We start from the raw sequence: 27,905 nt of genomic DNA on the forward strand, positions 1-27,905 counted from the left end.
TGTAAATGGGCTTCCAGAGTAGCTCTGGCAGCTCTATTAACTGTATATTATGTATATTTCATTTAAACTATATCATTTTTAAAATACAAACCAAAAATCTGAGGAATAATTATGTTTTCCATGTATTCTACAACATATTTATTAATCCGTTATATCTAACTAGCGTGACGTCATAAATCTCGCCCGGAGGCTGATCTTTTAATAGAAGGCACTGCGTGAACACGTGAACACGAAACAAATTTGTTGAGTTCAAAAATTAATAAACGTCAAAAGAAATTAATTTTCTTTGATTTTTTAGAGCCAAGTTTTGTAGTCTCCCCTTGCTGGTTTTAACTGGGGATATTTCTAGATTAATTGGTGTGTTTACTTGTTTTACCCAGTTTTAAGGATTTTCTCGATATAACCCGTAAAATTCCAGTTAAAACCAGTTAAGGTTCTGTCAACCAGTTTGCAGTGGATTTCTGTGCAGTTCATCGGCATTTCTAACCACGCCATTTTGCACAAATAACACGTTTTTTGGATTTTCTCTAAAAAGTTATTAAAAATGTCTGGAGAAGAAACATCTGCTGATCGAAATGTTGAAATATGGAAGATTAAGAAGCTCATTAAAAGTTTGGAATTAGCAAGGGGGTAAGTTAACTTTTATGTGATGTGGCATTTTCAAACATATTGTTTTTCTTTAAAGTTTCTTCTATTTTATATTAAACTAATATTGTTTATTAAGCATATAATTAAGATTTAGGTCAAGATTTATTCTGGCATTGTAATCCTGTTTCTATGTGATCTATTTTTAACACTAATTATATGAAATTATTTTTTTTCTTTTAACTGATGGTTTATTTTTTTCAGAAATGGAACAAGTATGATTTCTCTAATTATACCACCAAAAGATCAAATATCTAGAGTTAGTAAAATGTTGGCGGACGAATTTGGTACAGCTTCAAATATTAAGTCTCGAGTAAACAGATTGTCAGTCTTGGGTGCTATTACATCTGTTCAACATCGTCTGAAACTATATACAAAAGGTTAATTTTTCAGTATATTTTACATCTGTTTACTATAATTTCTAAACTTCTTTTTAGTTCCCCCAAATGGTTTAGTAATTTATTGTGGTACCATAGTCACCGATGAAGGAAAGGAAAAAAAAGTAAACATTGATTTTGAACCTTTTAAACCGATTAATACGTCACTTTATTTGTGCGACAATAAATTTCATACTGAAGCTCTTACAGCCTTATTAGCTGATGATAATAAGTTTGGTTTTATCGTAATGGATGGTAATGGAGCCCTTTTTGGTACACTTCAAGGTAAGATAATTTAGAAAAATGCTACTATTAAATATTTATAGTTTTTAATAATCAAAATTTAAATCTAATGAATTATCGTTAAAGAATGATTTGTTTTTAAATTTGTTATATACATATTGATTTTTATAAAAATAAAACTGCTTTACACAGAACTTTACACAAAACTGCTTTGCACGCTTTAGACATCCTAAAATTATCCTGTAAATATATTTCAATGTTATTCTTTAGAGATGATTAATCTTCAAGGTTTTAATGGAATATTCCACTGCAAATTTGCCTAAATTTCACAATTTTAGTATGGAATTATTTTTAAAAAATAAGTATGCTTATTATAAATTATTTTTTAGACAGTATTTTGGCAGTTGTTCTTTATTACTAAAATAGAAGTACATATGTTTAGTTTTAAGTAACAAATTTTAACTTCATAATTTATAGTTATTGTACTATTTGATACGCGCGCAAAAAATATATGTTTAGAATTAGAGAAAATTAGAATTATACCTATGGAGCAATTTTTTGAAAATAGAAAAAACAGGGTTTATCTTTTTTTACTATAGTCTGTTTCTAAATGGTATGGAGTAATAAAACCATAATAAAACCTCATTATACTTGCAAAAGGACAACAGGGCGACCCACCAATCATTTATACAAATTAAATATTTGGCATTGAAATTTATCCCTTTTATCAAATTTAGGTAGAACCACTCATCAAATTTAGGTAGAACCACTGGGTTTTCAGTTAATTTGGGTAATTTGCCCATTGTTAGACTTTCAAAAGTGAGGGTCATAAATACAACAGGGTAATAAATAAGGCGTGCCTATTGGTTGTAAAAGAAATTAAAATAGAATTGATTTTAGGGATTAAAATGTATTATATTAAATTTAATATTTCTTTCTAACGGACTTTCTTTGGGAGGGTCTACTTGACCACAGCAGGTTAAGTAGACCTGCTACATTTCTTTCCTGCACTAATTTAAATACTGTGGTTTTCTTTTGTGTATGTATCTGATATTTAGCACCAATAAACTATTTGAATCTGAATTCCAATTTCAGTCATTCAGCAACATCTTCCAACAGTTTCTTGTTTGGTAAAACGAGGATTATCATGTCTGAGGCAATTGTTTAAGTTTAAAACGATGACTTTGTCATTCACTTGATAAGGAAGAATTATTACAGCTTCGTTTCATTGGAATTAATGTACTGTCCACTGTCCACACTATAGATTAACAGCACATGCTAAAATTTTTAATAGCCACTATGGTATTTATTTTCATCAGTTCATTTCCTGCTTAAAATATTGCTTTAAAAATAATCTCCATAAAGCTTGTATGCTTTTACGGGGCTTAGTAGATGCGAAATTATTTTTTACATATCCTTTACACATTAGAAGAAAAATATTAACAGCAAAATTGGAAAATAAACATCTCGGTTTCTACATAAAAACCCCGTATGAGTTTTATTTAGCTTCATCATAAACTGAAAAACTACTAAAAATTAGTATAAGAATATAAAAAAAAATAATTATAAACAGAAACTTTTAATTTAGTATAATATAATGCTACAAAATAGCGTACCAAACATTTCTATTTAAATAAAGGAAAAAATTAAAAAGTAAGATCAGTTTTTGACATTAAAATATTTTATTATACCAAATATTGTACTGTAATTACTTTATATAAACAAGAATGTTTCTTTATTGATTAATTTTTTTCTTGAATTTATTTTGATTATTTTTATTTCTTATTGTGAGTGGTAGAGTTTCGGCCCCACAGACAGATCTGAGTTCACACTAAACGCAGTTTTACTCGCCAACAGACTATAGTAGGTGTTTGGTTTTTAATTGATAATTAGTCAAAGTTATTTAATTTCGCAATAGATTTATAAATTTTAAAAATAGCAATTATTTAATTAAACCGTTAAGAAAGCATATATTTTCATTTATTTCTTGAAAATATCGGTTTTTCGTCACTGGAAGAGAAATCTCCAGTATAAAAAAGTTATTTTTTGTATACACATTGTCTAACCATTGTCAACGTATTTTGCAAAAAAGATTGGAGTGAAAATTTAAAAAACAATCCGATATGATTTACTTTTGAGGGGGTCACCCTGTATAAAGCGGCCGATACATTATCAAACAAATTGCGCAACGAAGCGATGCGCAACGTTACGTTGCACAACTGCCTCACCCATGCACTTAGTAAAATTTTGATCAAACTTTTTATTAAAAGTTGTGCATTGTTTGAGAAACAATCATGTCCTCAATTGCCATTGCGTCAGTTATTATCGTATATACCCTAAATGATGTCGATGATAAAGGTTTTTACGTTTTATTTTTATTTTAATAATTAATATTTTAGTAATTAATTTATATATAAATAGTGGTCACTACAAAATCAAAATAAGTAGAAATAACTTTGAAAGTGGTATAATGTGCTTATCAATCAAACTTACTTCTCTGACTGCAGTCAAGGGTAATAAAGGACCTTTAATTACTGTCCTCAATTCACGCAGTTGTACAGCTCTGAACTGTTCAAGAACGCGATACTCTCATAAACTGATACAAAGAACGCGATACTCTCTTTTTTTTTCCATTTGATTGATTACAGTTGAGGGTTGGAACCTTTGGTGTTACACAGCAAAATAAAAACACTAAATCACCACAATACACTTTTACTTTTACACTGGACGCGCGTTTCGCTAACCATGTTAGCATCATCAGCAGATGATTATAAACTAAAGTACAATCTACAAGTTGAGCGTTTATATATTCGCTCAGTGGGCACCGAGTGGGCGTGGCAAAATCTAGCCAACCGAGTCAGAGCCCACTGAGCGTAACAGTTAGATTTCCGCCACTAGAGTAGTAGGAACAAAGAACTTGAAGGAATTGGAACAGAGTAATCATCTGCTGATGATGCTAACATGGTTAGCGAAACGCGCGTCCAGTGTAAAAGTAAAAGTGTTTTGGTGTATTGTGGTGATTTAGTGTTTTTATTTTGCATTCTATTGAGTCATAAAGTTCAGAACTGTTCCGCGCCATATGGGGGCACCAGGCTATCGCGCACAGCTCCTTTCAGAACCGTTCTCGAGTAGCCCAGGGCATAAAGCTCTGGAACTTGAAATTTGCGAATGGAGGACAGTAATTTTCACGTTCTCGTTCAAAATAGTTTATCAGGAAAGCCACAAGTTCTTCCATTGATTAAATGTTTCGGAAAATTTTCGCACCCAATTTCAAGAAATGCAATACAAAAACTCAAAAATTTAGTTCTTAAAAGAACTCTTTGTGCTTAAAAGTGCAATTTTTAAAATAGACTTTGCAAAACTAAACGTGCAAAAAAAATAAAATAGACGTGCAAAAAACGAGAATTATCCCCAAAAAATCAACAACACGATATTATACTAAGTAACGACTGACATTATGATAATTGTTAAATAATAAATAACGTTGCTGGTCGCGGCACAATGTAACGAACATGACGATGATAAAAAGCGCTGTAAACTAATTTTTGCAGCTTTAATCTAAATAAAATATACCGGGTGCGTCTCAAAAATGGCTCACCCCTATAACTTTTTTATTTTTTTAAACAAAATAATGAGATTTGGTTGTGAGTATATGACATAAATTGGGATTGATTGGCGTATTCGATTGTTTTCGGCCACTTCCGGTTTTACCGTAAATAACTACAACTTTTGATTTTTAAATGGTACCCTCGGTATTTTTTTACTTTATTCGATAGAAGAAGACACTCCGAATCGAATGACTTTGATGACTATGGCAACTTTTCACATAGTTACTCAAAAACAAATTGTATTTTAAATTTCAATCTAGAGTGCCATGGTTGTGTTAAAAACACGAATTTTTAATCAAGGAGCCTTGGAAAAATAGATTTGATCGTCTAACGTTTTTAGTGTCTTGTCCTGGCCGGTTAAAAGATGCCCAAATCGTATTTTTAATCATATCTCAATTTTTTCAAATGGAACGAGGGTGGCTCATTAGCATATTTGGAAAAAGCATTTTTTTACGAATAATTTGATACTACACACTTGGTATTTCGAGTCAAATTGTCGTTATGAACCGCATATTACAATTTCAAATAAACCATATGCGAAAATGTCAAAAGTTGACATATGATATGTCATTCGATTCGGAGTGTCATTTTCTATCTAATATAGTAAAAAAATACTGAGGGTGGCATTTAAAAAACAAAAGTAATTTCCGGTGAAACCGGAAGTAAACGAAAACAATTGAATATGTCAATCAATCCTAATTTATGTCATGTACCAACATACCAAATCTCGTTGTTTTATCTGAAAAAATAAAAAAGTTATAGGGATGAGCCACTTTTGAGACGCACCCGGTATGTCAATCATTTGCTCTATAAAGGAAAATGAAGAGCTGCTCGGTATCTAATTATACAACAAATTTATTTAAACTTTTTGCCAAAATTTCATTTAGTCAGGTTTATAGGCTTTAGTGTCAATTTCGATGATTGATGACGTGCATCGGAGAATGTTTTGCGATTACCGTAGACTACAAATAATTACGGTAATATTCTGATCGCTTTTTATCGATTTCTTGCGACAATTTATTCAAAAACTGTCTCGTTCCGCCTTTTTATATACCAACAGATGTTATTTCTGTTTTATTCTAGAAGTTATTTTTTTTTTCTATACGAGAATTTTCGAGCGCCATCTCTCTGTATGGTTGTTTGATACAGTATCTAGAGATGTTGCCAGCCATTTCGTTTTGACTTACCTAATAATATTGTTACAGGAAATACAAGGGAAGTGCTCCACAAGTTTACTGTAGATCTTCCAAAGAAACACGGTAGAGGTGGACAATCAGCTTTGCGTTTCGCGCGATTGAGAATGGAAAAAAGACACAATTATGTGCGGAAAGTAGCCGAGGTGGCTACCCAACTATTTATTACAAACGATAAACCTAACATTGCAGGTTTAATTCTTGCTGGTAGTGCAGACTTTAAGACTGAACTTAGTCAATCGGATATGTTTGATCCTGTAAGTCTTGTTTGTCTTGTGGCTTTAAATTATGTAATTTTAATGTACCTTTTTTTATTAATTTAAGAGATTGCAAGCTAAAGTTATTAAGCTAGTAGATGTTTCATATGGAGGCGAAAATGGTTTCAATCAAGCTATAGAATTAGCAGCTGAATCTTTACAAAATGTTAAATTTATTCAAGAGAAGAAACTTATTGGAAGGTATTGAATATTTCTAGTTTTATATTATTTTTCTATAAGTAATTTACGATATATGTAGTTTTAATTTTATTAAGCTGTGTATTGGGAAATATATTGTTATTTTTGTTCCACAGATACTTTGATGAAATTAGTCAAGATACTGGTAAATATTGTTTTGGTGTTGAGGACACATTAAAAGGTCTAGAGTTAGGAGCTGTGGAAACGCTGATATGTTGGGAAAATCTTGATATTCAGAGATATGTTCTTAAAAATCATACCACAGGCACGGAAACAGTTTTACATTTAACACCTGAACAAGAAAAGGATAAAAGTCATTTTACAGATAAAGAGGTAAAGATTTATATTTAATTAAATTACACTGACAGATAATTTAATACATTGACAAAATTGACTGTATATTGGAAACTATTAAAACTATGTGTATAAGATACTGTGAGTTCTACAGTATCTTATACACATAATTTTAAAGGTTTTAAAACCTACCAAAAAATTAAGTTGTATTCAGTTAAAAAAGTCAGATATAATCATACTCATATATATATATATATATATATATATATATATATATATATATATATATATATATATATATATATATATATATATATATATATATATATATATATATATATATATATATATATATATATATATATATATATATATATTATGTTTAATTTATAACTTGAATGGTAGTTTTAGTTTTAAGTAAACTCCAAGTTTAGAAGAATTTTGAGAAACCGGGCTTATATGTATTCGGCATTTGGAAATGACGATTGCTGACATTCTTCATATTATTTTACATTTAAAATGACAGTGATCTTCATTTCCAAGCCAACTCTGACGGCGTTTTTTGTTTTTTTTTTATGGTATAGTATATTAATAACACGTTAAAAATAGCAATAAAATTAGGTGTCTACTGCAAAGTGTCTTGGTTTTTTATTTATACTTAGGGCTTAAAATTGTTTTTTTTCTTTTAACATGTGATGTTAAAATGTGATGTTTTTTAGGTATGGTTATTTGCAAAAAAACAAAAAGTAAGCTGGTAAAATATTTTAATTTTTATTAAAAGATGTTATCAAAAAAGCAATTAAAAAAAATATTTTGAATATACTGTATGATCCAACAAATTGACGTTATGTTGCCTTAGATACGACTATGATATTCACCATATAATTACATATTTATATTGTTTACCATTATTTTTATTTTATATCTATTTTACATTATAAAATATATGTGTGTAAAATTATATGGTGTATATCATCGATAAAGCGTTGTTATCATCGATCGTCATACCTAGGGTATCTTGACGCAATTTTTTTCGTTTATATGGTATTTAGTATTTATACACATTAAAATGTGAAATATATAGTTAAAGGTTTTCTTCTAAGTTTTTGTTAAATGTAAATATAGGTCTAAAAATATTGTAAGTTATTTTTAGTAGTAACTTCTCACGCCAACAGTAATCGTACAACACTTTCCGACAACTGTGATAACGTGCCTTGTAGATGTTTGTCATTGCCCTTTGTCGCCAAGATATAAAATATAAGATTTTTACCTCTTCCTGTAACCTTTCTTCTGTTTATTATAAACGATATCGAGATTTGAGGTGAATAAAAAGAAATACTAATGGAGGAAATTAATTTTAACAGGTTTAGGCATTCTATCTCTTTATGATGTGAAATAGTTTATTAACATTCCAGCTCTGTGAATGCCTAAAAATCTTTATCTGTGCATCTATAGCTTTCCAATTTGCTTTTAATCATCTTTCATTAACGTTTTTGTGGTCTGAACTGTTTTTCTTCTTTTGAGTTTACGTCACTTTTATGTAAATGAACAAAGCAACAATCCTTCATTTTTATTCAATATCTTCGAAAAATTATCTGTTGCCGAGCTACAATATGCTGGTCTAAGTGTACTATTATTTGACTGCTTCAGTTGGTGAGACATCTCCCTATTTGACAGATACAGGACAATGATAATATCTGTTTTTCTCAAAAATTCGATTTCGAAAATACTTTGTTGGCGGGCAGATCTGTTGTTTTATGTTAAAATGTATTTAATTCATCTCTCAAATCAATCAACATGGCATCTTTCATCGTTAACCTTTAGGTCAGCATATGGCATATACGATAGAAAAATTCAGAAGTATGAAACATAAATCTATAGTCTTCTTGTCATCTATAGTCAATAGTCTATAGTCTATACTTTCTAAAAATAATAATAATTTAATATATCTATCAATTTTACAGCTAAAGTTTGTCCAACGAGATACGGGACTATTTCGACAGACGACATTCAAAAATTGACAGGAAATTTCATCTTCCTTTCAATTAAAATGACAGACAACTACTATCACTGTCAAATTTTATCTTGGTGGACAGACTATACCTATATTGCATCACCTATTGTAAATATTGTTTACTTATTTCAGAGCGGGGTAGAACTAGAATTAGTAGAATGTCAGCCGCTTTTGGAATGGCTAGCGAACAACTATAAAAACTTTGGTGCTACCTTAGAAATTATTACCGATAAATCTCAAGAGGGTTCGCAGTTCGTTCGAGGGTTTGGTGGAATTGGAGGTTAGTACAATTGATCTAATATTATTTTTCTATTTTCGCTTAATATTATTTATCTTTTATACTATTTTTACAAGACTCTCTTTAAATTATACGTTATTTTAAATTTTAACCTTGCTGACTCTGAAAACTTACAGTAATACTTTTTTATACAATTTAACATTTTTTGGAAGTAGATATAAGGCTTGCATTTAATTTATTTTTTAATATTTGCTTGTACCTAATACTAATGAAATAACTTAAATTGGGGAGTATTCAGCTAAAGGTACATTTTTTAGTAAACTTTAACTTGTAACATTTATTCTATCCTACTGTTCATTTTTATTTGTACTAAATTTTGTTTTTTTTTGCTTTATGGTGCTTGCAAATTTTGCCCTTTAGTTTGTCAATAAACTTATTTTAATCATATTTAAGGCACTATTATTGGATTATTTATTCAAACTTTTAAAAGCAGATTATATTGTTTTAAATTTATTTGTTCAAATATAAGGTTAATATAAAAAAGTCACATTCATTTTTTAAATTTAAATTATATTAAATTTATGTTGTTTTTAAACTGCCTGAATTTGCTTGGATAATAATAGTGTTATTTTACATGTGAACTTCCTCACTTATGGAAATATTATTTCCTATAATTTTAGGGAGTTAGAACACCCGTTGAAAATATTTAGGTAAATATGTGTTTACGGCGATCGAAATCGCGCCTTAGTCCATAAAACAATAAGAAGAATCTTTTAGCCAGTGCGCTGACAGAGAATTTTTAGTCGGCCGACTGGTTAGTAGCAAGTTTGTAACCAGTCTATTCTTATAGAGCCGCGCTCACATGCAATCAAATAGTGGACCGATCGGCCCCATAGAATAACACATTAGTAACAAACATGCAACTAAACAGTTGGCGAACTAAAAATTCTGTCAGCGCACAGGCTAAAAGATTCTTCTTAGTTGGATCAATGTTGCCGTAGTTCCTTAATCTCTTAATGTTAGGGACAAGCTTGACTATAGTCCGTCAAGCGAGAAAATGGACAGAAAAAAAAATCCATTGTCAAATTAAAATGATATACCATCTTGGACACTATCTATATGGTCTGTATTTTAAAGTGTGCGACAGAAATAAATATAAAACACCGGTTGACAGACAGAGAGACAAAATAAAGTAATACAATATTGCCGGTTTTTACGTGTGTGTAGGAAAAAAATAAACTATTAAAAAAACTTTAATGTATACTACTGAAATGCTGATAATATATCTAAGCCAAATATAATCTATTACAGCTGTAGCAAAATGAGTATCTAATTGTGAAAAATAAAGTTCCAACCCTAGATGCAACATTTTTCGTAAACGCCTACTTGTGCCGTTTGAAAGTTTGATGCAAAATCCGGCAATACCGCATAGAAGAAATATATCAACCCAACTTTTATCTCTTTTTAATACATTTGATTTTACATTATGCTGTCTACATCACTGTCTTACACGTTAAAATCCAGACCGCGATTTTACGATGACCCGATCAGTATATCAACATTCATCGGTATTATCTAATTTTGTAAAACGTACCTATATACTATATTTTACTTATACAGAGTGTGTTAAAAAGTTCGTTACATATGGGAAAATATTATTGAGTTACAGAAATAAAATTTGTTGAATCAATTTAGTATCCCAGTAACAAAACATATAATGTTTTGACTTTTGACATATGTATGTCAGGCGATAATTATCATTAAGAGATTTTCTAGCCTCTGTATTTTTTTCACATTGGTCTATAAGACGTAAGATCGAATTCTGAACAACTTTTTCTGATACAGTGATATACAGTATGTCCCCGGATTGTCTTTACAAGAGGAAGAACTTTTTTATTATTGACATTTTAAGAAAAATGCACTCTTCATAAAAAAACTGCTTCTAAAATGGAGTTTTAGACAAAATTAAAAAAACATGAAAATTAGTGATTTTTTTTAGTGAGTCCTAAAAATCCAAAGGCGATTCTATAGTAATATAATTTCGATTTCATTCTTTTATAGATGGTTATTATTCATATTGATTTTGATAAACGTCATATTTTTTCCTGTTGTTAAAAAATCACATTTTTTGATAACTATTATCACCCTTTCTATAACATTGAATTAAATAAATTTTGTACTTCTTTTTATTATTTTTTTTTTTCATTTTAGGATAGCAAAAAATTAATTTAAAATTAATTAAAATTCTATCAATAACAATCTATCAGAGGATGAACACGAAATTATATTACCATAGAAACGCGTTTTGAGTTATAGGACTGAAAAAATTCAACTATATTTTCATCATAGATAAAGGAAATAAATTTAGATTGGAATGCCCGTCAAAATTTTGGGTCGCCAAATTATTTTGGGTCCCGACCATTGTACGCGATCTGGCGCTGCTATAGCGGTTGCTAAGAACAACCGCAAACAAAAGGGTCTATTTTCCGAGTAATTATTGCTATCTTGTCAGTTTAATTTAAGTTTTATTGACTCAAACCAGTGATAAATATGAAAAAGTGGCATTATAAAACTTAAAAAGCTGTGCTGTGAACTGTGAACTGCAAAAATCATCGTGGATTGTGGGATAACGTCGGTTTCCAATGTTTTATAGGTATTTCATACATGTCCTTATACAAAATAAAGTTTCTTGTTGCAACACGCTGTATTTTATTTATAAAATTAAAAGTAAATAATAATAAATTTGAATGAACAATATTTGGCGATATAATTACGGAAAAAGCCGAACCTCTCCGAATTTTTTAAAAGCTTTGGGTCGCGACCGTTGCAAGAATAGCGCCAAATAGTGTTCACATTGTCCTTATGGGCACTTTCCAATCTATGCTTGTTTCATTTATCTATGATTTTCATGTTTTTAATTTTTTCTAAAACAGTATGGAAATTTGAAAAAGTATAAACGGGATTAACCATTTCAGAACAAGCAAAAATTTTTATGAAGAATGCATTTTCCTTAAATTGTCAATAAAAAAGGTTTTCCTCTCGTAAAGTCAATCCAGAGACATACTGTAGTAGTGATAAAATAGTTTTTTTTTAATTTTCCACCATGATATGTCACATGATATATGTAAAAATGAGTTTATTATGTTATTTGACATGCTAAGATGATTCCAGGTAAACTCTTGTGTATAACTCAGTAATATACAGGATGAGTTCCCTACGATGTTCTCTATGAGTATCTCGGAAACTACTGGAGATAAGAGTCGGTTAAATGGGGAAAGAATTGCAGTTTTGTGGGGGGGGGGGTTATAATGAAGTCATGTTGGAACCACTTTATTAATGCGCGAGTAATTAATAATTAATAGAGTGGTTAAATTTAACTTTTCTAACATGTCTTGAAAACCGTTCTCTAAAAAACGTAAGTAACATTCACTGGTCAACGTATCCTCGAAACTGTATAGCCAAGAAAAGTTAAACAATTCTACACGCTTTTTTTCATTTGAAAAATTCATATTTACAATCTTTGTTTATTTTAATTTACAAAGTTTGGATGTGACAGTTTCTCATTTCTGAGAGCAACGACGATTGAACTTGTTTCCATGGCTAACTAAGTCAAATTAGTCAAGAAAGATAAGAATTGGCTATAACTCTGTAATTTTTTGAAAAAAAAAACATATTATAGCTTATATCGCTGAAAAGCTTAAAAAATGGCGCTTTTTATGAAGTCATGGCCAACTATGATTTCCATTAAAAAAAACATATGTTTGTGTCAAATGTCAAAAATGACAAGCATTACGAAAAATCGGAGAACACAAACACATTAGGGATGTGATTATCTACAACATTTATCTGAAAACTTTTGATCTAAAATAGACTATAATGGAATTAAGGACAATTTAAAAAAAACAAAATTTGTTTTTTTTTTCGAAATATCTAGTAAGCCATGAACTTTTTCAAAAATCTGTAAGGTGCATATTTATGACCCCACAAAACTGCAATTCTTTCCCCATTTAATCGACTCTCTATCTCCAGTACTTTCCGAGATACCCATAGAGAACATCGTAGGAAACTCACCCTGTATATGTATTTTTTTTCCATTTGCTTTTTGGCAATTTAGCATTCACTGTATACAACAATAGAAGACACCTTGGCAACATCAGATCATAAATTCCGCGTGATTCTGATCAAACCCAAGAAACTAATTTGACATTTTCACCACATTTCTTCCTGAAATGTAGATTTACTAATATTCCGCTAATGCAGTTAATTAACCTCTGTATTTTTCTTGTTTTACGCTGCTTTTTTGGACACTTAGGCATTCTCCGGTACAAGGTTGACTTTCAGTCTTTACAGGCTGATGAGCCGCTCGACGATGTTGATTTGGACGATTATTAAAGCCAGTATTGTAGTAAAATGTCTGCTCTAATCTAATATTTTTTGTATGCGAGTTAGATACTATTAAATATTAGGTTAAAGGGACATTTAGGCTACTCCACAGCTAACATCTATTTGTTAAGGTACAGTGGTTGATGTTGTGGCACTTGACAATTTTTTCGCATGGCTTAAATAGAGATTTTTGTAGATTTATTTGTGAAGACTTTAGATTGCTGTTGAATATGTTGTTGAGTTATGTATGAATGATTAAATATCCATATTGAGATATACCTCTATAAATTGTGTAACTATCTCTACCACTGGCGACCTTCTGTCGTAGACAATATGAAATCTATTTAGTCATTTTTTCTATCGTCATTTAGTTTAAAATTACTCATTTTAATCACAATAAACGAAAACACCTGTTATTTTGAAGGTATGTTCTCCTAACCATGTTAGCATCAACCATAGGCTGTTCAATGACAAAATCTTTGACAGTGATAGATGTGTCTGTCATTTTAATTTCAAATTAGTTTATTTTATTTTACAAAGAAATAAGTTGGTTCAATTGGAAAGCAAAATTTTAGTGGCATATGACAGATGATTACTTCAAAATATTATGAAAAAAATGTATAAAACTTTAAAAATCTAATGGAGTTATTATATTTCAAAATATAAAGTTACGGTCTGTGTTAATACAAAACAAGAAAGGGTGTATCTTAAGCAAAATACCACATACAAAAAATCTATAAAAAAGAACTATTTCTTACTTTCAAACTTCAAGAAACTTTCTGCATTTATTATTATATTTATCAATATAACTCATCTACAAGTAAATAAGTTTTAATCAGTGGCGGATACAGAGGGGGGGCCCATGGGGCCCGGGCCCTAATGTCTGTAAATTGTGTTAAATATTAGGCTTTTCGGTTAAAAATGGCACCCTAAAGAGCATATTCTACATTACTTTTTATTTTGGGCCCCCCCTAAAATAAATTCCTGTATCCGCCCCTGGTTTTAATATTGCACAGGAATAAAGAAAACATAACATAAATAAAACAAAACACTTTATTACTAGTAATTTCAATAATTTACAGACAATGAATTTTATACCTTAAAATTTAGTTAATTAACTTTAATCTTAAACAAGTATCTTTTTTGACTTTATCTCTCCACAGTATGTACTAAAATCTATTATTATTTACCTATCGTGTGATGGTCTTTATTTTATAGCTACTCCAGTTTTTAGTATTGTTACGTTTTTCGTCGGTTCCGTGTGGATAGAAAGTCACAATTTATTTAAACACTATTTATTTAACACTAATTAACAAAAACAATAACGATAAAAGACTTATAGAACTATTTACAAACGATTTATAACTAAGAATTTATTTTGAATTTTAGCGCGTCAACTGTATATTTATAACTGCCCTCTCTAGGCCACTGCCGCCGGCTTTTATACCGACAGGTAAAAAGAAATCTAGAATAGTCCAAAGATCGTTAGGCGCATAGAGAAGGTTTTCGAATGTTCTCGTATGTACGCGTCCATTCTAGTGGGTCTCGATTCTTCTCGAACGAATGAGTCATTGCGGTGTCTATGCGATGTTAAGGTCATCCGAGGGCGGGCCATATTGTGAGGTTAGGTCGAGTCCACACCGGCTCGCAACACTGCCCCCTTCTTAGGCACATGCTCGTCCCGAGATGTATACGGTGAATGAAGGTATTTGCAAAGCTGGCCCCTGGTACATTGCGAAGTCTGGTAGAAATAGCAGTCTACAGTTTTCTCTCCCGATCTCAGCTTTGGGTTGTAGCAGCAAACGAGGATCTCGATTCCCGTAAATCTGAACAAGACTTCAATCATGTTCCGGATTGTACGCCAACTCAAACCATCGAGTCCACACGCCAGCTTCGGAATGGCTAATCGTGCAATGTTGTTGTTTAGCAGGGCTTCTCTCAGTTCAATCAGGGTCTTCCATAGATTGAGATAAGTCGGCTTACTCGGGGACCATTCCTTGGTGACCAGGTAGAAGATGTGCCTTGCTTGACCATGTGCATTGTCGGTTAGCCTCAAGACGCTTCCAACCTCTGGATCCTGTCGGCGTAGTTCTCCGACACGCCCAAACTTCTCATTGAACGTCGCAGCGATTCCTCTGGACATCCGCAAATCTCGAGCCACACAATGAGCGAGCGAATAATCAGGAGGCACGGAAAAGAGGTCTCGTTGATCTTCTTTGGTTACACCATAGCGAGCCTTCTCACTGCTGTTGTATCGGGCCATGAAATCGTCAAAGGACATCTCCGAATCAGGGGGATCAAAGCTGCAGGTTCTCACGGTCCCAGCACGATCTTCTATTTCGCCTTGGTAGGGGCTCAAACGGTTGAAATGGACTACCCTCGGTTTTCCTTTTGGCAATTTTCTGATACGGTATACGACGTCATTAATTCTATCCATGACTTCGTATGGCCCTTCCCACGAGGATTGTAGCTTCGGAGATAACCCACGACGTCTCTGCGGGTTATATAGCCACACCAACTTCCCTGGTTGGTATCCTCCATGCTCAGCTTGAATGTCGTAGTGTTCCTTCATTCGGTCACTAGCACTTTGAATATTTAGGCGGACTCTCTGATGAATGTCGTCCATCCTTTGACGTAGTGTGTGGACATAATCTTCTCCGGCGACTTCTTCTCCCGGTCGGCAACCAAATTTCAGATCACAGGGTAGGCGCACTTCCCGTCCCATAACGATGCTGGCTGGAGTTTGCCCTGTAGATTCTTGGACGGATGAACGGTAGGCCAACAGGAACAGGTGAAGAAATTTGTCCCAGTCTCTTTGGTGGTCAGAGACTACTTTGGCCAGATAACGGTTGATAGTTCTGTTCATGCGTTCAACCATCCCATCGGATTGTGGATGTAGAGCAGTCGTCCTGGTCTTGCGGATGTTCAGGACTTCACAGACGCCTTGGAACAGATTGGACTCAAAGTTTCTTCCCTGATCTGAATGAAGCTCCATGGGAACACCAAACCTGCAGATCCATTCTTTAACAAGGGCATCAGCAATCGTGGACGCTTCTTGATTTGGCAACGCGTAGGCCTCGACCCATTTGCTGAAGTAATCCATTACTACCACAATGTATTTGTTGCCATCGTTCGTCTCCGGGAAAGGACCAGCCACGTCGATCGCTATTCGTTCGAAGGGACTACCAACATTGTACTGGCGCATAGGGGCTTTACCACGCTTTTGTGGCCCATTAATGGCTGCGCAAATGTCACATTTCTTACACCAGGCCCTCACATCTTCTTTGCAGTTCACCCAGTAGAACCGTTCACGCAGCTTGCCAAGTGTCTTGGTAACACCAAGATGTCTCCGCTGGTTCCATTGTGAACTTCCTCCAAGACTTCTGGGACCCTCTTCTTTGGAATGACGATCTGCCTCTCTCTTCTTGTCCCTCCGGTCTCTCGATCACACGGCGAAGTAGTCCGTTATCTATTACCAAGGAATTCCACTGGGCCCAGTACGACTTTACGTTCGGCGAATATCTGCAAACTTCTTCCCACGTTGGTCTTTGGCCTGTGTTTTCCAGTTAATTACTAAACCTAATTCTGGGTCACTGGTTTGGTCATTTGCAAGATCTCCGGGTTGCCAACTATCATTAACCACAGTTGTTCTTAGGAGTTTCACTTCTTTCTCTTCTGCTCGGGAACAATGCTTACAGTCCTTAGCGCACGGTCTTCTGGAAAGTGCGTCGGCATTTCGATGGATTGCCCCAGCTCGATGTTCTGTGTCGAAGTCAAATTCTTGTAATCGTTCAATCCATCTAGCTACCTGCCCTTCAGGATTCTTAAACTGCAACAGCCATTTCAAAGCAGCATGGTCTGTTCTTAACAAGAACTTTCTTCCATAGAGATACTTGTAGAAGTGTTCCACTGCTTTAACTACTGCTAGTAATTCTCGTCTGGTTACACAGTAGTTCCTTTCCGGTTTTGACAAGGTCTTACTAAAATAACTAATGACTTTTTCTTGACCATCCTGGATCTGAGACAGAACAGCGCCTAATGCAACATTGCTAGCGTCGGTATCCAATATAAAGTTTCCGTTGCCAAGAGGGGTAGCTAAGTATGGGCGCACTAGTCAGGGCCTTCTTCAATTTTCGGAATGCCTCGTCAGAATCTGAGTCCCAAGAGAAACGCCTCTCGCCTTCGGTAAGTCTGGTCAATGGTTTTGCGATGGTGGCGAAACCCTGTACATAGCGTCGATAGTATGTGCATAGTCCCAAAAAGCTTCGTAGTTCATGTTTATCTTTAGGTATCGGCCACTCTTCCACTGTCTTGGTCTTCTGTGGATCTACCGCAACTCCTTGGGAGGAGACTAGATGGCCCAAGTAGTGTACCTTTTCTTGACACAGATGACATTTCTTGGGGCTAAGTTTCAAACCAGAACTCCCTAGTCGCTTGAAAACTTCTTCCAAATTCTTCAGATGATGGTCAAAGGATTTCCCAACCACTATGATGTCATCCAGGTACACTAAACAGGTAGTCCAGGATAGTCCCTTTAACACAGACTCCATTAATCTCTCAAAGGTAGCTGGCGCGTTGCACAATCCAAAAGGCATGACGGTAAATTGCCACAGTCCGGAGCCCACCGAGAACGCTGTCTTCTCTCTGTCTTTCGGCGCCATGTCGACTTGCCAATATCCACTCTTCAGATCTAACTTAGAGAATATCGTTGACCCCGCCAGCGTGTCTAGAGTATCGTCTATCCTCGGCAGGGGATAGCTATCCTTCTTGGTAACATTATTAAGTTGCCGATAATCAACACAGAACCTGGTGGTACCGTCTTTCTTCTTTACTAGTACTACCGGCGATGTCCACGGGCTGTTAGATGGTTCGATGACACCCTCTTCTTTCATTTCTCGAAGGATTTTGTCAGCTTCTTCACGTTTGGCGAGCGGCAGTCTACTCGGATTTTGTTTGATTGGTCGTGCATCTCCGGTGTCAATTTTATGTTGTACTAAATTGGTACGACCTCTATGTCCTGCTTCTCCTTTATCAAACACATCTTGATACTTGATTATCAGGTTTCTCAATTTTCTACTATCTTCGGGAAATAATCCCTTAACGTTTACTAACTCCTTAACCATTTTGTCCGGAATTTTTGAAATCGAAACTTTGGAGGCTTCCACGCTTCGAATGACTGAGGAGGCCGAACAACAGTACCCTAACAGGGTTCCCTTCTTCAAGGATACAGAATGATAATTCGTGTTCATTACTCTTACCGGTACAGACTTCTTCGCTCGTAGCAGGGGTTTTCCAACAGCGACCCCTCGTCCTATTTCGCTGTCATGGTTCCTTGGCTCCAACAGAATAATACTCCCATTATTCGTTTTACCTTCCAGGCGACCATCCAAAAATATCTCACAGCGCTCAGGGATCGAAACATCTTCTGCTACTACCACGCGAAGCGTCTCCTCACATTTTCGATGTAGAACCACTTCTTCTTCATTTATTTTCAAAATTTCTTGTTTGAGGTTTAGTTCAAAACCTCTAGTGGTCACGATGTCCATTCCGAGAATAAGTTCATCTTCGATGTCTGCTACTAACACTCGATGATTAAAACAGGTGCTTCCGATAACAAAATTAAGATCTACCTCTCCATGGATGAGAGCGCAGCTTCCTGTAGCTGTACGTAGTCGCCATTGTGTTGTTTTAATCCTTTTTGATGTTTTAAGGATATCCGGCCTGATGATCGTTTTGGTCGCACCCGTATCCAACAGCATGGTCCGTAACTCTCCATCCACGAAACTAGCCACAAAAATGCTGTTGAACTTGTGTTGTAGCGATGCGACTTGAACAGTTTTCGTTGGAACCTGTTGGGTACTGCTCCATATGTGTCCCTTTGATTCGACACTTGGCGAAACCGAGTCCACGTCTTTTTCTTGACAGTGACTTCTTACGTGTCCTGCCTGGCCGCAATTCCAGCAACAAGTCGGTCCTTTCTTGCCCATGTACTCCTCCATGACTTTCCGTACAATGCTTTCCACGGATTTGTCGGAACATTGGTTGACCGCCCGTACTCTCACTAGAGACCGAGAACTGTTTCGCGGCCTCAAATTCTAGGGCACGTGCTAAAGCATCCACCAAGCGCGTTGGGTGGGCTAGAAGAAGCGCTTGCCTTGTCTCCCTGTCACGTAAGCCATCGGAGAATGTCTGTACTGCCAACCGCTCCATAACATTCTCGGGCGTAGCAGGATACGCAAGGCGAACCAGGCGGGCTACGTCGGCTTCAAACTCCTGCAGAGACTCATTTGACTTTTGAATGCGATTTTTTAGCTGTGAATGATAGACATGTTCCAAATGAGCTTGGCCGTACCTCATTTCTAAATGTGTACCAAGTATGATTATATTTTGTGCCCTGAATACTTTAGTGTTTATTTGTGTCTTTATCACAGAAAAACAGTACCTAATTGAACAATGAATCACTTAATACATATTTAATGTTGTTTGATTATGGGATCTAAACAAAAACTCCAGGTATTTATATTAGATAAAAAATAACGCAATTGAGAACAGCCAGGGTTCTTGTACCTACATAGTATTTAATATAATACAATGCATAATATTAGATACCAAAAATATATTAAAACGCAATGTTCAAGTACAACATGTTTAGAAGAAAGTTCTGTAATTATCGATAGTTGTAAAGAACCGATAGTATTGCAAAAAGAATTAGTTGTATCTCACCATGTAAAGGTATTCAATGAAAAGTGAATTATTCTACATACTGTTAAATTATAGTAATCTTTTATAAGGTAAATGCACCAATAGCTGACCTTGTACCAATTGATGACACCTTTAACTTTAATTAAATTTAATAAGAAAACAATAAGTTCAAATACAGGTTTCTGTGATTTTAACACTTCTAGAATATCTTTACGAGAAACGGTGTCTAAAACCGTTTGGCAACACTGCACTGTCATTTCAGATTCCGTTAAAGTATTTGGCGCTAATCCGTTTTCCGTAAATTTTTACAAGCCATTAGTGATTTTGCTTAGAAGGTAAGTGCACAAAAGAATGTTTATATTGTTTTTCGGTCATTATAAATTTGAACTCTTGTGTTTATTTTATTTCTAGTCTATAAAATTATATAATTTTCAGTAAAAATACGATTCTAACCTATAAATTTGAAAATATTTGGGGGGTCATCTTTAGGAACAACATAAAATGCAATGCTCTAGAAGATGACAACTGGGTCATCTATAAGGGCAAACGCATAAATGCATATTTAGGTCTTATTTTATTGTATTTAACCTAATATTTGTATCTCTGTTTATAAAATAGCTAAAAATGGATTATATCCTGTAGATGACCCTGTGTCACCTTTACGTACGATATAGATCCAATGCCTGACCCTTCGATATAAGCATCTTAACCAAATATTTAATAGTTTGTTTAGATTTAAATAAAATAAATTCTAATTGTTTACAGATGGCCACCAAAAAAATTTTGCGGTATCCAGAAAGCTCTATGACAAATGCTCTTAGTGCAGTAAGAAATGGTATGCCCGTTAAGACAGCATCAAAGACATTCAACGTTCCCAAAACGACATTGCTTTATAAATTTAAGGGCATTAATCCGGAGTCTAGAAAAATGGGGCCTGCTACAATGTTTTCAAAAGCTGAAGAGGATCTTCTTGTTACGTGGATAATATCTATGGCAAGAAATGGGTTCCCGATTACCAAAGAAATGTTTTTATCCAGTGCCTCGAAACTAGCAAAAGAGCTTAAAAAGAACTTTAAAAATAATAATATGCCGGGGCGAAAGTGGTACAAAAGCTTTTTAGGTCGACATCCCGAAATAAGCCTCAGGACGCCTCAAAATTTAACCATGAGTAGAGCTTCTGTAAAAAAAATACAAATAAGAAGATGGTTTTTTGAAGTCTACGAGTTTTTAGAAGCTGATAATTTAACAACTGTCTTATCAGATCCTACTCGTATCTTTAATGCCGATGAGTCGGCTTTTTTTTTAAATCCAAAAGGAAATAAAGTTTTAACATCAAAGGGTGATAAGACAGTTTACGCAACTGTAAATAGCAATGAAAAGGAGTGCCTTACAGTACTTTTAAATGGAAATGCCGCGGGAACTTTGGCTCCACCAATGATAATTTTTCGGTATAAAAGAATTCCTTCCGACCTCTCTGCAAGCGTACCAAGACATTGGGGAATAGGAGTTTCAGAGAATGGGTGGATGACCTCAGATACTTTTTATAGTTATATGACAAACGTCTTTTATCCTTGGGCCAAAGAAAATGTTACATTTCCCATAATATTTTTCGTAGACGGACATTCCTCACACTTGTCGTACCATCTTAGCAGATTCTGTTCAGAAAACCAAATAATTTTGGTGGCGTTATATCCAAATGCTACGCATTTGTTACAACCAATGGACGTTGCAGTGTTTCGCACTTTAAAGTCTGGTTGGAAAGAGCAAGTCAGCGCATGGAGACATCAAAATCAACATGAAATATTAAGACGACGAGATTTTGCTCCCCTATTAGAAGCTGCTATTAAAGATCGGGTAACTCCAGAGATCCTTCAAAACGGATTTAAAAAATGTGGACTCTTTCCATGGGATCCCGAAGTAGTAAGCAATTTTTTCCCAGAAAATGATGATCAACCTAATTCACCTCGTAATTCACCTAAACAATCTGAAGACGACGTACAGGCGACAAATATAGACAGCCTTGCATTTATGGAATCCTTTATAGACCAAAAAGTACTTGAAAGTTTTGAAGAGCACTCATTTGAAGAACAGTGGAGTGGTCGAATAGAAGATAAATCATTGTTTGAAATTTGGAAGAAAATGAAACAAAGTTGCGGATTTACTACAAGGACTATTGAAAACACTATAAAAGAAGCAGAAATTTTATTTGAAGACGACATTAGTTATGAACTAATAAATGAAAATAACAATAGGGATCCTGTTTGCAATAACGAAACAATTGGTAACGTGATCTTAACTGCTGAAAACAGTGAAAGCCCAACGATCACTAATGACATACCACACACACCCTTGTCACTTTCAGGTTGTCCTGATCTGGATGACAACATTGAACTGCCTGATTTTAGCTCCCAAGAACCCAACTGTAATTCTGAGATTGTAAAGCAATCACCACCAAATTCCAAAACTAAAATTAAGATTTTAGATATGAAAATTATAACGCCTATAAAATCCAACCTGTCATTTTTACAAAATCCTAAGTCTCCAATGAAGTGTTCCGTGGAATTAGTCAATACCGCAACCGGACCAAACGTCCCCAGTCCTTTTAAACGAGCGCTTTTCTGGCCAGAACCAAAACCGGTGACAAATAAGAAATCTAAAGAAAAGATACCTAGTGTTGTAACAAGCCAAATGTGGCAAGAATATAGCAAGAAAAAAAGTGAGGAAAAAGCCAAACTGGAAGCTAGTAAACTGGAAAGAAAAAGAAAACTAGAAGCTAAGAAAAAAGAGTCGAATAACAAAATAAAGAAAAAAGTTGTAGTAAATACAAAAAAGCGTTCCGTCCAAATTGACGAATCCGGAGCAAGCGATGAGGATAATGTGCCTTTAAGCAAAATAAGAGAAAATTTAACTATGGAAAAACCAAAGCCGTTGGATTACGTGGTTGTCAAGTACTACGGAAAATACTTTCCGGGTAAAGTTACTGAAACTCGAAATAAAGAGTATCTTGTTTCCGCAATGGTCCAATGTGGAAGAACATCAGGATGGCGCTGGCCTGATATTGAAGACCAAATCTGGTACGATGAACAGGATGTTGTAATGATGATACAACAACCTAAGCCGAAAAATTCGAGAGGTATCTTCTTCGTAGAAGAAATGAAAGAGTTTACCGAATTCACCGAAAATTAGTTTAATGTAAATGTTTAATGTCGTTAAAGTTACCTAATTAAAGTATATTTCACAAGACTAATATTTTGTTATTTAAAAAAAGAATACAACTAAGTAAGTACAACAAAGAATAAAAGGGGGTCAGGTACTGGTTTCAAGAAAGGTCATCATTAGGGACTTCAATAATTTTTGGGGTCATGTATTGGGCCAATATCATAACTACAAAATATATGTATTATTTTAGTATACATATATAATATTTTGAATATTATATATTTTTTAAGGCAAACTATAAGATCTTAAAACCCAATTGTAGTCAGTTTGTGTCATAAATGATTTTTAACAATACTATATTGATTAATCAAGTGAAAATATCTTAAAGTGTCAGCTACTGGTGCATTTACCTTAATCTTTTCTTCTAATTCCCTGGAATTGTCTGTTATCTTTTCTTCTAAATTAAGTATTTTATTATTAAAGCTGGCCTGTATGTGTTTAGAATTTTCTGCGATCTTATCTTCCAAAATATTAATTTTATCACTGATTTTCTCTTCTAAATTAACTTCCAAGTCAATTATTTTACTATTCAAATTGTTCAAGTTGTCGTCTAATTTTTGAGAATTCTCTGTCATTTTATCATTCAAACTGTCTTCTAATTTTTGAGAGTTTTCCGTCATTTTAGCTTCTAATTTTTGTAGGCACGAGTCAAGGTCACCTTCGAACTCAAAGCAAAATGTGTCCGGATCCTCGCCTTCCTCCCTCAAAACGTCTCTCAGTCTAGTTTGCAAAATGCTTTTCTTTCCATCTGTCTCGCACTCTCTCTCTCTTCCAATATGGATTTCAGTTCGGACACTTTCAAGTCTTTTAACAATTTCTTCGGAGCCATTGTTAGTCTTTTTATTTTTCTAGTCTATCACACACGCCACACCTGACACCAATTGTTACGTTTTTCGTCGGTTCCGTGTGGATAGAAAGTCACAATTTATTTAAACACTATTTATTTAACACTAATTAACAAAAACAATAACGATCAAGACTTATAGAACTATTTACAAACGATTTATAACTAAGAATTTATTTTGAATTTTAGCGCGTCAACTGTATATTTATAACTGCCCTCTCTAGGCCACTGCCGCCGGCTTTTATACCGACAGGTAAAAGAAATCTAGAATAGTCCAAAGATCGTTAGGCGCATAGAGAAGGTTTTCGAATGTTCTCGTATGTACGCGTCCATTCTAGTGGGTCTCGATTCTTCTCGAACGAATGAGTCATTGCGGTGTCTATGCGATGTTAAGGTCATCCGAGGGCGGGCCATATTGTGAGGTTAGGTCGAGTCCACACCGGCTCGCAACAGTATCATATACGAGATGGTCAAACTTTATTCGTTTCTAATACAACTCTCTGAGTACTAATAAGTAATATAAACTGTGCTCTGGGTCTACACTTAATTTTCTCTGGATTTTTCCCTAGAAGATCCTCATCCGTATAACGTTCACACGAAACACAGTAATAATACGAACCAAAATGCAAAAGCCATTCGCAAATGTTTATGATTTTTTAATTTGACACAAATTATAACCTATAATTTGACACAAATTATAACCTATAATTTGACACAAATTATAACCTATAATTTGACACAAATTATAACCTATGATTTGCCACAAATTATAACCTATAATTTGATAAGAGTTTGATGAGTCTCAAAAATCTTAAGTCGAGTACATACGCATCTGCTACCGTACGTCGTTCATCGTCCCGTCACTCCAATCATGTTGAAATATGATGTGTCGTTTTTGAAACAAACCAATAAGACTGGCTAAAAAGGACAACAGACGACGCATGACGGATTATTTATGTGTAAACCCATCCATAGTTAACTTAAAAAACATTAGAAACTTTTTTTACTGACATAAATGGATTGGCATGGACGTCATCTGCCATTTTTCTGTCATCGTCTGTCGAAATCTTACCTGAGCCGTAAAACAGAGTATATATGATTAATGCTGCAATGTAAAATGTATCTGTATAAACAGATTTGTAACTAGAGAAGAATGTAAGACTGAAGAATTCTACATTCTATATCTTTAACTAATGTTAGTTACTAACATAACGCTGGATATGAATGCTTATATTCGATGTAACTATACATTGTAGCAAAGGCAGATATAAATTCTTACATTAGAGGTTATAAATAATATAGTTTATAAATATATAATTTACGTTATGGTTTAAAAATAGTTTAATTTAAATTATATGATAATGCTATGCATGGTCGGTTAAACTTATGCTCAAAATGACAAGAAAGGATTAATGTTAGGGTTGCCAACCGTCCTCTATTTCAGAGGACAGTCCTCTTTTTGATTGTACTCCTTTTCTCTCACGTCTCGAGAAAGTACTCTGTTACATACCAAACTCAAAATCTAAAAAATTATCGTCTATTATTGTAACAATGCTTAATAAAATTATTAATCTGCCAACAGTATGTCTTTCGCTACTGCCGTACGTTCGTACAGAAAAGAAATATTGGTGAATGCAATAAGAAAGTAAGAAAGATCATCATCCGTATAACGTTTACATAACTTTTGGGTAAATTCTTGAACATTTGGGCGAGGTTTAAAAAATTTCACCTGTCGCGTTTTTTATCCTCTCGTCCTTTATTTGTTATTTTGAAAGTTGGAAACTCTAGTTAATGTATTGTGGTTAGTGAGTAATTTTCTACTGAGACATCAAAGGTGTAATCCTAAAGAGTATGATTATAGTATGTTCTATAGTTCTTATAGGTTATCTCTTTAAAAATATTCAAAATTTATTAGCATACCGGAAAAATTGTTTATATAAATAAAGTAGTATTAGGGAACTTTTTATACAAGTTAGTGTTTAAACCTAATATTGTTTTTTTCCTTATAGGTTTGCTGAGATACAAAGTGGATTTCCAGAGCCTACAACTAGATGATGATTTCATTTCGGAAGAATTCGACTTAGATGAATATTAAATACCTCTTAATGAACTGATATATAAGTAAATTAAATAGCAGTTGGTAGGAGTGGTGCCTATAAACAGTGCGCGTTTATCTCATTAAAATCGGCGCGTGCGGACCTCGACAACGCAAGTCGGTGTAATATATTCGACTTTTTTTTGTTAAGGATGTTTTACAAATAAATCAACTTTTCTAGTTCATCAGTCACATATTTATTTTTCGATGTTCTGGTCCGAGAGCTGAATTGGTTTGATCGCAACCCTGAAAGGTACTTTACACTACCTTATTTTTTGAGTATAACAACTGCTTCACAGTAGCGTTTGAATAGCTAGACTCTCCCTCTATGTTTTGTTTACAAATTGACAAAAATTTGTCTGATACCTGTATGTATATAAATGAAAATGTGTAAATAAATTCAGGTAGGCCAATTATTCACAAGCAAATTTATCTAAATTTATTTTTTGAAAGTATGCAAATTTTTTACTTTTTTCTAATTGAAGTAATAATTTTTGACTAACTAGGTGTCATGTAACAATTTGTCATCGATTGTCGTTTTAGAGGCTACTGTGACACTTTTTAAAAACATCCTATGGGTCTGGTCCACTTTAGATACATCAAAATTTTAAAATTTTCTATACAGAATTGAGAAGAGGAACACTTATAATGACATTTTCTAACAAAAAAAAGTGCGGATCGTCCATAAATAACACCAAAAACAAACCCTCCAAAAGCAATGTTCTAACCAATGCAATCAAAACTCAGTTACGGCGGACGTTTTTACCATTGTGATCCTCTTCTCAACCTTTAACACAGATCAAAATATAATATCTATTCTTTCAGCTTAATATCGCTACCGCTATTTTTCAAAATTAATAGGAAAGTATAAATAAAACAAAATTCCGATTTTCAATATTTCATTGTTACCGCCAGCGATATACGCAGACGCAAGCAAAAGACAAATAAACCTAAATCTGCGTCTTCCTTGTCACTCTTATTAAACTTAATAAGGAAAGCTATATTCTAACCTCAAAAAATAAATAATTTTATTGCAGAAATCTCAAATATTTAGCCGAGTATCCGTACGATCCTTACTTAAAACGTTAAAACATTGTAGAATATATGAATATGAAATTTACATCAATAACTTCAAGATTGACGACGTACCTAAAGTGGACCATCACCCCTATCTGGTTATAATGTTTTGATCTAGTTAATTGGTTTAATAACTCTTTTTATCTTTAATCAAATAAAAAAATTATGGGTAATGTAAAGTAGCTGCAAGATTTGTTCAGCACTGTATACAGATTGTTTAATTTAAACGAAAATCTTTACAATCATAAGGCGATAAAAAATAGTTATAATTATTGTACAATCTGTATATTTCCCCTAAGTGGTTGTTTTATAGAGCTCAAAATACCCATAAAAATATGTATAGCATTTTTAACTGTATGTATTGATATTTTAGTTTAGAATATTACTTTCTAAACATCATATACTAAGTTGTAGCAAACTTATGACTATTTGTTTAAGTACTAATTCGGTTTATTTAGTATTTTGAAATTTATCGTGCAATCACAAAATGCAGTTTTATATGTTTGGCAAATGACAAT

At 33.8% G+C, this 27,905-nt stretch overlaps 2 protein-coding genes across 3 annotated transcripts; both read left to right on the forward strand.

Annotated features, from left to right (window-relative positions):
- The first annotated feature begins 213 nt into the window (after positions 1-213).
- On the forward strand, positions 214-26,972 carry LOC115880051 (eukaryotic peptide chain release factor subunit 1). The gene is made up of 9 exons (XM_030897172.1): positions 214-357; positions 448-630; positions 850-1,025; positions 1,083-1,307; positions 6,079-6,323; positions 6,391-6,524; positions 6,638-6,854; positions 8,962-9,109; positions 26,225-26,972. The coding sequence occupies exons 2-9, from the start codon at positions 545-547 to the stop codon at positions 26,308-26,310; spliced, it is 1,317 nt and encodes a 438-aa protein (XP_030753032.1). The 5' UTR covers positions 214-357; positions 448-544; the 3' UTR covers positions 26,311-26,972.
- On the forward strand, positions 19,833-23,717 carry LOC115880050. Of its 2 annotated transcripts, none has more exons than XM_030897170.1 (2): positions 19,833-19,963; positions 20,918-23,717. In XM_030897170.1, the coding sequence occupies exons 1-2, from the start codon at positions 19,940-19,942 to the stop codon at positions 23,336-23,338; spliced, it is 2,445 nt and encodes an 814-aa protein (XP_030753030.1). In that variant the 5' UTR covers positions 19,833-19,939; the 3' UTR covers positions 23,339-23,717. The 2 variants fall into 2 exon arrangements, with proteins under 2 accessions (XP_030753030.1, XP_030753031.1); XM_030897171.1 differs by lacking the exon at positions 19,833-19,963 and adding an exon at positions 20,269-20,487.
- Positions 26,973-27,905: the final 933 nt, after the last annotated feature.

Source organism: Sitophilus oryzae, unplaced genomic scaffold (genome assembly GCF_002938485.1).
Source record: "Sitophilus oryzae breed Bouriz unplaced genomic scaffold, Soryzae_2.0 scaffold_1614_pilon_pilon, whole genome shotgun sequence".
NCBI classification, from domain to species: domain Eukaryota; kingdom Metazoa; phylum Arthropoda; class Insecta; order Coleoptera; family Curculionidae; genus Sitophilus; species Sitophilus oryzae.